At 36.3% G+C, this 14,527-nt stretch overlaps 1 protein-coding gene across 1 annotated transcript in view; it reads left to right on the forward strand.

Annotated features, from left to right (window-relative positions):
- Positions 1-14,527, forward strand: part of LAMA2 (laminin subunit alpha 2) — a 347,214-nt gene that overhangs the window by 246,103 nt on the left and 86,584 nt on the right. Inside the window, exons 31-34 of the mRNA XM_054061626.1 lie at positions 1,919-2,005; positions 2,844-3,037; positions 10,399-10,541; positions 11,078-11,176. Coding sequence (XP_053917601.1) covers positions 1,919-2,005; positions 2,844-3,037; positions 10,399-10,541; positions 11,078-11,176 — 523 coding nt within the window. The remainder of the gene's footprint in view (positions 1-1,918; positions 2,006-2,843; positions 3,038-10,398; positions 10,542-11,077; positions 11,177-14,527) is intronic.

Genomic DNA, 14,527 nt, shown 5'->3' on the forward strand with positions numbered 1-14,527 from the left:
CACAATTGGGTTATGTGTTTTGCCTACTAGTATCAAGAAAGGACATTCAAGATGCAAAGAACAAGATTGGCCAAATTTCTCAGCTTTGCATATCAGCAAATACACTGGGAAAACCTTTTTCTGTTAGTAACTGGCAGTAGGAAGTGTGAAAATATCATTTGGTCCTATTTTTTTTTTCCTGGGGCTTAGAACCTTTGGTTCCCAGAAATACAGGTGTCAGAACAGCGGATGAGCGAGATTCTTCACCTGGGTGGTTATGACACACTGCTGCAAGAGTTCAGACTTATTCTCCATACTGTGCTCCAGAGAACACTTCAGCATCTCATCTAAAAGCTAACATAAAACACAGAAGAGGGCTTTACTGAAGTGCTTTACAACTGAGAAATGTGTGGACTCAAGAATGTCTGTACGGTTGGCTCAGACTACATGCCTAACTTTTAGATGGATAGGCCTAGGTGGGATCAATCCGTTCCATAAAGCTACAGAATTAGATTGGAATGAGGGTATCACACCTTGGATATATGTGTCGTGTGGCTTGGTGAAAACTGTTCAAGATACTATTAAGGAAACAAATCTCACTACCTGCAGCTATTGCATGGTAGCTGAGTAATCATAATCTGCATGAAATACAGATCACTAATGAGGTGTCTCATTAGCTTACTGTGTCATGACTGACATGATAATACTTGTGAATTAGTATAGTGCAATTATTTTTATTTATGAAATTTTACAAAACTCCATTAAGGTTTTAAATACTGTATTTATACCACTCTACAATCAACAGGCAGCTTTAAACATGGTAAGTTAAAAAAAAAATAAAAAGAGCAGAGAATGAGTTGTTCCTGAGGGTATGGATCTACTTCTATTGAGTTGAAAATGTGTTGGATAATGAGTTTATGAATAATAGACCAATTTGTTTACTTTTTTTTAATAGAGGTGTAATTTTATATACTCATTCAAGTACTATTGATTTAGTGCATTATAAGCAAGTTAGAGTAGGATGCTGACTATACTGTACAAAGAAGGAGCTCTGGGCTCACTGCTATCCATCTCGGTGGTTTTCTGGTTCTTCTACAAAGCGCTGAAAGGCTTTTACAGTATTGCACCATTTTAATGTTTAACTGTTTTTCTTTTCCCTTACCTACTGTTTTTGTTTGTTTAAACTGTTTGTGCAGGCACTTAATGCACTAATATTCCAGCAACATGGTATTTTGTGGACTTCCCATAAGTGTGCACTGCAGTCACTATTTATTCATCTATGTCATGATTTACTAAAAACAACCTAGTGTCTTCATAATTAAAATATGACCCCTCTGTGATCATGAAGAAGATAGCTTTTAGGGTTTTTTTTTTTCTCCGTAGACCAATCCTTTCTCTTCAGTACATCCTTGAGATCATCTGATGCTACCTTTTGGGGAGATTCCATGTGGCTATGGCTTTGGTACCTTTCTCCCTCTCTATGTCTTACCTTTGAGTAAACTCTTTCTGACTTATCTCCTTTTATTCAGTCTAAAGTTAAATCAGACTAGAAAGGCTGAATGTTTCTTGATCTTCGCATCCTTAGCTCAGTTTCTTAGTCTTCACATCCGTCCCAGTACTACCTTTACTTGATCACTGTAATTGACAGCACCATTCAATCACATAAGCCTATAGCATGGGCATTGTTGACTCCGTACCCTTAGATACAACCTTCATTGATTCTGCCCTTCCAGCTTTTGTATAAATTGTGCCAAGTATCACAGCAAGGCATTCACAAAATTCTTAACACAAAGAGGTGATCTTCTACCAGTGTATAAACAGATAAGAAAATGCTGCCATTTACACTGAATGGAGTCTACAGTGGGCCCTTCTGCACATCTGTCTTATAGTGAAATGATGCAATAGAGTGGGAAAAGATTTTTACTTGTTTTTGTTTTAGTTTTAGCCCTTCTTGTGTTGCGGAAGGATCTAGTGATTACCGGTGTACTGCATGCCCACCTGGATATGAAGGCCAGTATTGCGAAAGGTAGGATGAATGGAAAAAGAAAAAAGAAGGACAGGGAAAGGCATGCAATACGTGAAGGAGAACAATTTTCTTTAATACTATAAACATGTATTTACTAATGTTTAAATACATGCCTTCGGATAAGTTATTTCCTCTTCATATATTGTTAAAACAGCCATAGTAGGAAATTTTTATGTACACCCACTGTAAACTGATAATCAGTGTTATGTATATCACTGATGTTGTCCTGGTCTTGCTTCCTGATTTGTAGGGGTTGTTTTACCCCTGGGCCTCAGAAGTTAAACTGAAATATATGAAATTCATCTAAAATTAGGTATGATGCTTATAGTGCGTGTTGATGTCACCGATACCCTTTCTTCTAGTGACTGTTGTGTCCTCATGGGCACTGACTGTGAAAGACAACTTAAGATTAAGATTAAGATGATTCAGATTTGCAAGTGTCTACTGTGAAATTTCACTTCTAATGCATAACACAAGTGGCTGGGGGGTGGGGAAAGCACTATATACTGTACAGACCAAATATTGCTAATGTAGAAACATTTTTGTCATGGTGTAATGGAAGTTTAACTGAAAACCGTTAGGTGTATGGAATGGCATTTGCATACTCCCTCTATCCAGACTGTTCCTTGTCCTGGTGAAAAGTTATTATCAGTTTGTTGGACATTTTGCAATGTGTCTGCCTCTACAAATGCATAAGAAGTCATAAAGCACCCAAGATTATTTAATGGTGAATGAATGAATGTTCATATACATTTTGTTTACCACCTGGCCAAGTGTTCATTGTAATACACTATGTGTCTCAGTTAGCCAAACCTGATTTTGTATTTGCAATGTCTAGATGTTCTCCAGGCTACACAGGAAATCCACAAACTCCAGGAGGCTCCTGCCAGGAATGTGAGTGTGATCACTATGGTTCCCTGCCTGTTCCCTGTGACCCTGTCACTGGACAGTGCACTTGCAAGCCTGGATTCACAGGGTGGAAGTGTGTTGGCTGTGAGCATCGGCATGCACGTGATGGCATGAAATGCATTTGTACGTATACTAATGTAATTTTGAAAAAATTTTGATTGCGTTTGTCGTATTTCAGAAATTCAACCCTGCTTCTGCATTTGTCAGTTGTGTGGAATTCTTGAAAATAGTTGCCAGGTTTCTCAGTACTGTAGTGTTCTGGTCCATTTGTTTCACAAGCCTTGAGACGTTGTGAAAACTCTCAATACTTGTTGATATGCTCGTTGAAAACTGACAACGAAGCTTTGAAGGATTTCGTTTTGTGAGTTTTTTGAAGTCTATAGTTTTGCTAAAGATTATCACTGCTGTTGTGACAATATTTACTTTAGTGATTTTTTTAGTATTGTCCTAAATTACCAGCAGTTGCAATGCTTTATGCCATGAGTCGTACAGAAAGATGTCTTGCAGTATGATACAGTTTAGGACTTAATTCCAAACTAGCATATGATCTCTATTTTAGATGATAAAATGAATGCAGATAGAGGAAGCAGCTACTCTGCTGAAGTAACTATGCTTTGGATTCCATTTTGTGGCCTACATGTCAAGGAGAATTGTAATCGTGACTTAAGACGACAAGCGTTACAGCTACAAACTTCTGAAATAAAGACTGTGTTTTCCAGAGTGGCATCTAAACAAAAATAGCTTAATATTTCAACATCCTGAATACCCATTACATTATTTCCAGTGCTGCACAGTGTTTTCAATCTCAAGTGCTGCTCGGTTATGTTTTTTACTAGTTATTTATTATATCACTATTCTGAATTAGTCTCTTGGATATTCAGGATGGCAGAGTTTCTTTGTACAAAACAGCTTAAATGCAAGTTGTCATTTATAAGCGTTTTCCAATTTGTTAATCAGAATATTTGATTGTGTAGATAATAATGCTAAAAATCCTCACTAAGAATGGGAAAAGCTGTGCGCAGGCAAATCAAATTTTCTATGGTTTTGCTTTGAAAGGTGTGGTTCATGATAATATGCAATTTAACTACAACATATTCATGTGCCAGTGTTGAAATGTGTCTCCACTACCTGTGCTGGCATTTTTACTTTAAGTAGATAATCAGTTTTCACCATAAGGACAGTCCTTTGCACACAGTGTTTCATGTCAATGCTAAGAGGGTGGAATCACTTGAAAAGATTTCTTTCCTTTGGTCATAAAAATAGGAGCCAGCTGTGAGAACGGGTGGAAAGTACTTTGACTCTTCCCTGTCTCATGAACTAATATGTTACTACTGACACCACATCAATAACATTCATGTCATAAATTGCAAAAACTGCAATTAAATATTTCAGTAGACATTTTATGACTGTTTGCTCTCACTGTATGATTTTACCTTTGCTTAAAGGTTCTTCGACCCCCATATTACTCCAAAACCACCTTTACTGATGTAGGGCAATAACCCTGATGTGATAGAACACCAGCCTGATCAATAAACCATTTACCTTTGTAGCTTGTGGTAGACATGGTGGCTGTGGCAGACAAAGGGAGTGTGGCAAGCGTAGACGTGGTGGGAATTCATTCGTGGTTAGCACTGCCTAGTATGTCACAGGCTTCAAAGTACAACTCTTCTGATATGAATTCATTGCTGCAGCCTCTGATGTGCTTAAGTAGTCATTGTGCTGTCAAAGAACCATTTGAAACACCTTTTGGAGAAACCCTTATGCTTTCTTTCCTTACTCTCAGAACATTTTTCTGTCCAGTCAGAGTTGAGACTGGAGAATCTGGTGAGAATGCAGCTGAGATTTTGGTCCTGTATACAATCTATTTTTACTTTTGTGTATCAGCCACTTCCAATAGTCAGTAAATTCCCTTCTGACTAGCTTCTGTTGTAATGAAACTTAATAGTGATTAAGTACTCTTAATGTACAGAAAACTAATGCCATACAAAGAATCCTGTTTGCATTCAGTATTTCAAATGAGCTGTATGTGTTTATCCACTTCTGCTCATTTTCTGAATTCCATTTTAAATACTGCAATTGCACAGTACCTGTCAGAAGTGTGAAGAACCCTGAGGTAGGTGATAAAATGGTCTTGCTTAACGAAAATGCATGCAAATACAAACAATATCTAAAAAAATGTAGTTTAAGTAATACAACATGTAGTGTGATAAAGCTGTCCAAAGTTAGTATGTTATAGCTAGTATTTAGGAAAGTGAAAATTTATTTTGAATATTTAGCAGAATAACCATCTCAATAATGAATTTTTGGCAAATATATAAAAGGTCACCACACAGTCTTACATGAAAGCTATATTTAAATCCAATTAGACAGTTTTTTTAGCCACAATATTGTAATGTATTATTGTTTAAATATAATATTTATATAGTAACATACAAAATAATTTATCATAATTATTCTAAAGAATTTAGAGTGAAAATCTGCAGAGAAAAGATAGGAAAAAGAAACCTGGAAGAACGTGCATGTTCATTAAAGTGATCAATTTCTGTTATAGCTGAAAATCTGTTTTACCAGGTTCTTACTGCTTTTTTTCATAACATGTCATTTTTCAGTTGCTTAGTGCTTGCCACTTTTCAGTGCTGTGTTATAACAGTTATATTTTAGAAAGCTAGAGGTAGAATGGAAGGAGAATGTATGTTTTTTAAAAGCCACTGTACAAAGGAGAATTTGTTTACTCCTAAATAGCAATGGAAAGATACTTACAGGTGAATGACACAGACAGAATTCACTCCCCTTTATGTTCTTAGGACAGAACAATGTTGTTTTCTTTAGGATGACATTACGGAATAGAAAATTATATCCAAAGAGTAAGGTTGGGTTTTTTTTTTAATTAGTCGTACAAGAGTCTAAATGGTCTACTATATATCATACAAATTCTAAATTTTGCATTATTATGTTTAATAACTGTATTATTTCCCCAGCTAAAGTGACCATTTAGACCATCATGTACAGATACTCATAATACTCTGCTGATGAAAATGTCCTTGTAATTTTTGGTCTCAACTAATCCACTTCCTATACTCACTTTCTCTTCTGTTTTGAAACAGTCTCCAATAAGAAAACTAGTAATGATTGCAAACTTATTGAAATAGTGCTGCCTGCATCCTTGTATACTTTCAAGTACGATAGAAGTTCTCCCAGATCTCCTCTAATGCTTACGTATTTTTATTTATAACTATAAATTAATTGTCCTTTACATGTTTGATGCTTCCTTGCGCATCACTCATTTTTACTGTAACAAATATATGTAAATTTTATTCTGTTGAAAGTTGTAGGCTGGCAACTAGGCTGACTGGCCTATAATCACTGCGGTACTTAAGATGTATATTAGCAGGAACAGCCTTTCCTCAGTTCATCTGTACCCAACATGCTCAGGCAGACTGAGATCATTAGTTTATTCTTGATTCGTTTTTTATACATACACACCAGAAATACATAAGCAAGCCAAAGCATGTATTGCTCTCTTTTCAGCCTTCCTATAGAGCTTTGACTTTAGCAATCTGAAGTGGAAAGAAGGAGCTGCAAGGGAGTTTGAATCAAGCGTGTTGCAATCACGCATTTTTTTTAGTAATTCTTTTGTGGGTTTTTTTGTCACACCTTGTGACAATCCATTTCACTTCAATTGTAGAATTTGCTTTACATAAAATGAAGAACTATAGATTGTAATGCTTTTGTGGAACAGTGACTGTGCTTGCTACTGTGCAGTGTTTAGGGGAAAAAATTATTCTACCAAGAACTTCAAGGCTTTGTTGTTAACCACATGGCAAGTCAGAACTCAAGTTCCAAAGGCTTGGGGTCAAGGAAAAACCTAAATATAAAGCAGTCAGTGTGGTTCTGCTGTACAATATTAACAGGGAACAGGAAGCACTCATGACATAGAGAGATCAAACATATTACATTGTTAGAAATTTTTCTTTAACTCAGTCTTGCAGAAAAGAAAAAAGAACCTTTGACTGTACTACAGTCAACAAACATATCTTTATGAATTTACATCTTCAATATTGGCAAGAGGAGAAAATCACATTCTTTTAATAGTTGGATCTTGGACACTTAACTATTGTACTCTGAGTAGACTGGTGCTTGCAATGAGAGGAAGTTTTTCCCAGCTGCCACTCAGTTCTGCACTCAGGAGAACAAGGAAACTCCTAGCCGCTGGTCCTGGTGGAATCAAGGTTTCCTTCTAAAATAAGAAATAGCCCCATGACCTCAGCCCTCCCAAATTCAGAACTAAGCAGAGATGATGTCTCTGTCAGGGGCAGATCTTGAAGAATCTGTGAAAAGAAGCATCTTCTAGCTCCTACAGAGTCCTTAAATCAGCAGGAGCTAGGAGCTTACTGAAAAAAATGATACTGTGTGAAACACCAGATTTATGAAGCACTGGACTAGCTTCTGCTGTGTTCCATGTTTAACAGAAGCTGTGAGCCCTCATGGCACAGCTGTAGGAATTAAACTTAACTCTGTGCTGCCCAGCAGCTTCTCTGTCTGCGTGAGCTCAATAAGAGACAAACACTGCTACTTGGTCTAGAAGTTGATATACTATCAGTTGTTCTCCTTTTTTTGTGATGCATGAGCTCCTGTTGAATTTAGACCCACTCTCCAATGTCTTTTGCTGGATCCAAGCACTATATAAACATAGCTGGTATTAGTATGCATCAGAACCAGCAAATGAGGCTTAATAAATAATGAAATTATTTATAATGAAATGATGAGTCAGTACTTTAGACCGTGATATGGGTATGAATTTTCCAAGATTTTGGAGATACATCATGCAGACGCCCTGAAACCAGCAGCCAAGGCAAGGAAACTAAAGCTGTTCTGAGGGTAGAAGAAAGCTTGTTTGGTTTTTGTTATGAGATCACTGCCAAAATGGGAAAAAATGAGGAAGCAGCCAACAGATCAGTGAGCCTAACAATAGCTCAACACTTTTTATTGTCGAGCAGCAGGAAACTAATACTGAAGAGTCACTGACTATCATAGGATACCACCTCGTATCAGAGATTGCATGGTTGCCTTCAGACCAAAAATTACCTATCTGTAACACTAACAGCAATTAATGTATTAAAACCAAATTGTGTTAGATAATCACTCAATTGGAGGAAAACATTGTGGCTCAGACATGTGATTCCTTTATTGCACATTATCTTCTCTTTGTAAGGTGGAATAAGTTGTTAGATGTCCACAGTCTTGTAGTGTCTTTAATAAAAGAGCAATTATTTTTTTAAAAGTACTGTAATACTTGAGCAACTATTTGAAAAAAATAATTCTTTGGCATCCATACTCTTGAGGTTCTTCTCACAAAAGGTAAGTCAAAAACCTTACAGGAATTATTGTGCATGGCAGAGTGTAGTGAAAATGGAACATGCAGTAATTTGAATTAATTGCTTGCTGGACTATTGTAATATTGACTGCATGATTTGCCTCTTACATGCTTGCACTGCTGTAATTATTTGAATTTAGTGCTGCATTTGTTAACATTAGACACAAATTTATCTTGACATTTTTATAGCTAGACAGCAATATTTTGTCTTGAAAAATCATGCTCTTGAAATATTTCCCACAGCTACGGCACATTTCAGACTGCATATTGGAGTAGCTTAGTCCTGTCTCATCTACCCAGCTGTGGTCCTCATTGGGTGTAGTTCCTCTTTTCAACCTGATTATAGTGCAAGAGGCATTAACTTATACTGAACACTCACTTATCAGTGTTTGCTCATTGAAAATACTTCATTTCTTCATAAGCTGTTCATTTTGTCTCATTGGTGTGAATCGTATTTATCATAGTTATTTGCCTATAGTTAGAATAGTTATTTGCATCTTGCAAAATGATTATCAGGTTTATTTACCTTCTTGACCAGCTACGTAGCAGGTGTTTGTTTTATAAAACATTCATTTGGCTGTAAAACTTGCTTTTTCCTTTAATTCTCTCAGACTTGTAAAAGCAAGCACACAGGTCACAGGAGATGGGATGGTAATAACCCTTTTTTTAATCATTTCACATAGGAATATAATTCAGAATGTATCATACCCACAGTTAACAGCTGGAGAGAAATTCCAGTGCAGTTCAGCTTATATAACAAAATACTGTGAAATAGGAGGAAGACTGCAGATAAAAGCAACAAAAATGCAAAAGGAAGTCTTAAAAATAACAGTATCTAGTTTTTTGCACCCACTTCTTACTGCATCAATCCAGTGTCTATCTTGTCTCTTTTCAGTCATCACACAAGTTTCATGGTATATTAAACTGGGTTTCATTATTCTTTTCTCTGTATTTGACTCAAATCCTTGCTCTATTGAACAGCCCACCTACAGAGTAAGAACAACATTTAAATAACTGTGAAAACTTTAAAGATTAGGAAAGATTAATCTAAATGAAGAATAGTTTTCAGGGGAAAAAAAGTGTTATTCTCTATTGAAAATGACTTATCTTTATTCTACAGAAACATACACGTTGTTTAGTGGGTTTTTAGCCATTGAGCTGCCTAGGAGTGTTGCTGAAAGACACAATTACGTATTTCTAAAGCTTCCAGCATAATCTTCCGTATCTCTTAACAACACTGGTTAAATCATTGCTTCGTGGTTTGCTCCACCTCCTGAGATATTGTTTAAGTTTGCCAGTCATATGTAGAATCTTTATGAAGGGAAACAGAAAAACCATTCCCGCATCTCTGTCCCAAAGGATGAAGATTTTTCCTATCTTCAGCATAAATGATACAAGAATTTAAGATTTTCAGGATTTCTTGTTATGGTTAATAGAAAGCGAGGGAGGGGAATACAAACTCCTTTCTGTATATATAGCATACACCACTATTTTGCATGCTAAAGAGAGTTTGCAAGAAATGAAGCATAGATGAAAAACTTATAAGCTGATTATTAAAAGTAGGTAGGAATAAGTGTTTCTTAAAAGAAATCTATCAGTATTTTTACCTGAACTGTAGGTACTTTTTACAATTTTGGCATGATTGGCCATGTTGTTATATGATTTTAAAGTGTAAATTGCAAGATTTCTTTGGTTTTTTCACACATTCAAATCCACAACTATACTATACTTCTTAAATTGCTCCTTAGGTTTTCCAAATTACCTGCCCACTGTTCTCAGACTTTATCTAAATTGCTTGTCTGATTTAGGATTTTATATTGGCTAGTTCCTAAAGGCGGGGATAATTGTTTCCTCTTTTTGTGAGTATGCCTGCTGATTTTGTTTTCATGGTTTATACTAAACTGTCCCATTAGCAAGTCCTAAGTGTTAAGTTCTTTCCTGTTCCCTAGATGTTTATCCCATTGTTTTCACACTATGCTTTTTTGCAGTAAATGATCTGAAATTATTGTTACCTCTCACAGAATTGTATGTATGCCATGAAATTTCTAACTCAAACATATGTCTTAAACATTTAGCAGGAATGAATAAACTTTGCTCTTCTTTCCCCTAGCTTGTGATGATGAATGCACAGGACTGCTTCTCAGTGACCTGGATCAGCTAAACCAGATGATTCTCAGTGTTAACCTTAGTGGTCCACTTCCTGCTCCATATAAAATGTTGCATGGTTTTGAGAACATGACACAAGAATTAAAGGTATATTCACAATATACACATATATAAATAACGGGGCTTCAGTACAACTGTACCTGAATCTGTTCAAACACACAGCTGTGAGTAGGCTCAGAAAAGAAGAAAAAGCCAAGATTTAATTACTTCAAACTTTCTTTGGTTGATAAATGTTATTACAGTTATTTATTTTGACTTATTTTAAGAAATAAATATCACAGCAGTAATTTGTGTATGTATATGCAAGGAATTATGCTGCAGGTACGGAAAAAGTGATGTCACATACAAACAAAATAGTATTCATGCTGGTGGTCCATACAGCAGTTACATATTTTATATACTGTATGTTCCCTGCCATACTTATGGATTCTCCACTGAACTGTGTAAAACTGTCAAGATTCCTGAGAATAATGTTGAATGCGAGTGACAGTAGAGTCAGTGTCAAAAGGGAGTTGCATACTGTAATGAAAAGGAGACTTTTGATGCTTCTTCTCTACAATATTTGGAAGCACTGAGCTCCATTAAATACAGATTTTCACTCTGCCTCTTCTATTCCCCAACAGCATTTACTTTCACCTCAGCGAGCACCAGAGAGACTTCTTCAGCTAGCACAAGACAATCTGGATACCCTGGTGACGGAAATGGATGAACTACTGACAAGAGTAAGCCTGTGATCACATTGAGGTCTATGGATTTGGTTAAGGCTGCATAATGACAGAAATCTCCTGAATATGAATTAAACATGAATAAATAGATGAATTGTAAGATACTTCTCATTCTCAGTGTTTGAAACGGCAGCAAGTCCTCTAACAATCTCTTTTTATGGGCCAATACATTGAGATGTTTTCTGCAAAAGTTTTTAATAATGTAAGAAAACTTTATAATACTCATATGGAGCACCAAAGAATAAGCTTATTTGGAAAAGCTGACACTAAAGGAGAGTTCTTGATCTTGCATTTATGGGCTTTCCCATGACTTTAGCTACAGGTTATGTTACAAGCCCAATAACAACAAAACCACTGGAGTACCACACAGTTTCTCACATGTCCAGAGCTTTTCTTTGACTGGGTGAGGCTTTCAGAAACTGAATTGTCTGATTTCCTTCCTTTTCTTCTGAACACTAGTGCTGTTTCTGGTAAGGCTATCTGCTTTCTGCAACATCATCTCATCACATTTACTTTCAAATCTCCCAAGTCTGACTGTCTCAGATAACTTGTCAACACATTGAGACTGCCTGTTGCAATACAAGTAGCTTGGCTTCCTTCCGAGTTGCATAGTGCCTAGACATCTCAAGTACATTATAGGAAAAGCTTTGCTCTTTTGTGGTTTCATTTTCCATTTTGTTCTGTTGGCTTGATTGTCTCTGAGCTGTAGAGCAAATGGTAGCTTAGCCTGATTCACTTACTTTAAAGAAATTTTATAGCAAAGCAGTGGAATTCTTGGTTTAACAAATAACAATTTTTCATTAAAAGTCAGTGAATGAAGTAATTGAAATGGGGAAAATATTTAAAGGGAGAATTCAAATATATGCATGAGATATGTGAGTTTATTTAAATCTGTGTATTCTGTATTTCATTTACGAGGGTACTGAGAGTCTTCTGGATTTCAATTGATGTGCTATTTACTTTTTTTTATTAGGAAAGGTTTTTTTCCAATATAGACCTTATTTTGGTCAGTAGAAGACATTGTCTAAGAAAGTAATATAAATTGTGCCACCTAGTGGAGAAAAAATAGGGAAATGGACCAGCAACAAGAAAATTACAGCTGTCCAAACTATGAAGAACTAGGAAAAATAATGTTTGTGAGTTGTGCTCCCATGCATTGAAATAGCCAAATAAGAAAGACATGGATTATTCTACTGATGAATACACACATGAGAGAATTTACCTAAACCCCAGACAGGTTTAGTATATTATTTTAAAATATTTTATGGATTTACATAACTAAAATTCTCAGAGAAACTGGCTTGTTTGTGTGGACTATATTAAGGGGTTTTTTTTTAAAAAAAACTATGATATCATGAGTAGTGAATAAGAAAGTATCTGTAATGTCTTTGCATATGTATGTATGTTTATGTGTGTCTCTATAGCCACATATACATGCATGCAGCTGTATTTATCTATACGTGGTCTCAGTGTGAATATAAAGAAAGCCTGCTTTTTCCTTTTGTTTGTGTGCCAGAAGTAACTATTGGTAGTTTTACATCCGTGGTGATTTTTAGTTCATGACAGCCCTACAAGTAGGGAAGATTTTATTTCTTGTATTAAAATTTCTCAATCATAGGCTAAGACAATTTTTCACTTTGCAGGGTCACTCTTTTTAGTATCTTTTTCCTTTGGCCTTTTTGTGGCTACTGGTGGGAAGTCCTACCCTTCTCTTTCTATATTTGTAAATAGGAATAATATCCCCTCAAAAGGAGTGAGTCGTCATATAGTGTGTTCAAGTCTCATTTCCAAATGAAGATATGGCTGTTAATCACATAATTTCTTGTGGTCTTTTTTTCAACCAGTGATCTCTTGCATCGGTGCAGAACTCCCTTTTCTTTTTACCATCATAGTCTTTCCTTCATTCACTCTGTGAGACAGAAGAGCCTGACGTCTTTCTTGCACCAATTACTTGTTAGCATGCATATTCCCACATCTGCCACCAGAGGCAGACCTCAGGCTCTTCACTTCTTTTCAGGTCACTATTTTCAGTTAGAACCCCCTCCTCCTTTCTAATTAGGTACCATCAGGGCCCTCAAGAAAGTCAGAGATCAGAAACTGTCCTCTTGATTGAAATGCTTCTTTCAGCTTTGTAAACTATTTCATCTTGCCCATACCACTGCATTTCTCAAGCTCAAACATTTCTAGAAGTAGTTGCAAAAGCAACTTAGTTTGCAGTAGTTAAAAGCTTTTGGAGGGAGAGCCAAGAACTTCCATCTGTACAGTGAGGTCTTTACTCCTCCTTCCATGGTCTGCAGCTCACTGGCTGGAGAAATTCCTGTAGGGCTCCCCACTGGTTGTCCCCAGAGGAGTTTGTTATGGCTTAATTAAGACCTCAGACTAAACACACAAACAAAGCCAAACCAAAAACGTGTAATTGCTAATACTTGTTAATAGTCTAAGTTGCTGAGTGGCTAATAGTCTTAAGACTGGGACAAAGCTTTCCACAGAAACTTCATCACTAAGTACAGCCTGTGAACATCACCTAAGCAGGTTTACTGATCTCAGATGATACTCTCTTTTTGAGATTACCATGGTAGGGATCTCCTTTATGCCAAAAAGTCTTATCTATGTCCAGACTTCTTGAAGATTCCAAACCATTGCTCTGGGTCCAGCCTGCCTGTTCCTTGTTCCATGCCTGTTTAAACTGTTAGGAGTTAGCCTGTTAGGTAGGCTAATCTCATAGAAATGACAAGCTGTAGTAAACTGAATATATAGAAGATGAGTAGGACTTCATCAACAAATAGAATCTATATGCCGTGGAATGGCTAGTTATCATGTGAAGCATGTTTGCCATTTAGTTTGGTTTGTGGAGCTAAAGCTTGACCAGATAATGAAGTGAAAGATTATTTTTCAGCAAAGCAAATTATGGCAAAATACAGAAAGCCTTCAGTGGAGCTGAATGGGATTTAAGTACTAAAGAGAACTGTCATCGAGAGGAAATGAAAATTGTTTAGTGACAGATTAATGTGCACAAAAATGTAGTACATGCCGTCTAGCCATAAATATTGAGAGGTTCAAGTGGCCAATTGGAGTTAGCATGAATGCGGGAAAAGTAATCAAAACTAAGAAAAGTATATGTAAGTTATAAAACACCATTTGTAATAAAGAGCTTAGAAATAGTATAGACTATAATAAAAGTGAATGTGAAAATTCCAGGCAAATAAAACCCAAAGAATAAAAGGCTGATTGTGGAGGATTTAGCAGTAAATAATAAGGTAGTTCTCAATAACTTGAAGAATGAAATAACATCAGAAATGCCAAGCTGCGTTAGAGCAGTTGTTCATCCAGAGCATTCTGTACTTTTGC

The sequence above is a fragment of the Cuculus canorus genome, chromosome 3 (assembly GCF_017976375.1).
Source record: "Cuculus canorus isolate bCucCan1 chromosome 3, bCucCan1.pri, whole genome shotgun sequence".
NCBI lineage: Eukaryota > Metazoa > Chordata > Aves > Cuculiformes > Cuculidae > Cuculus > Cuculus canorus.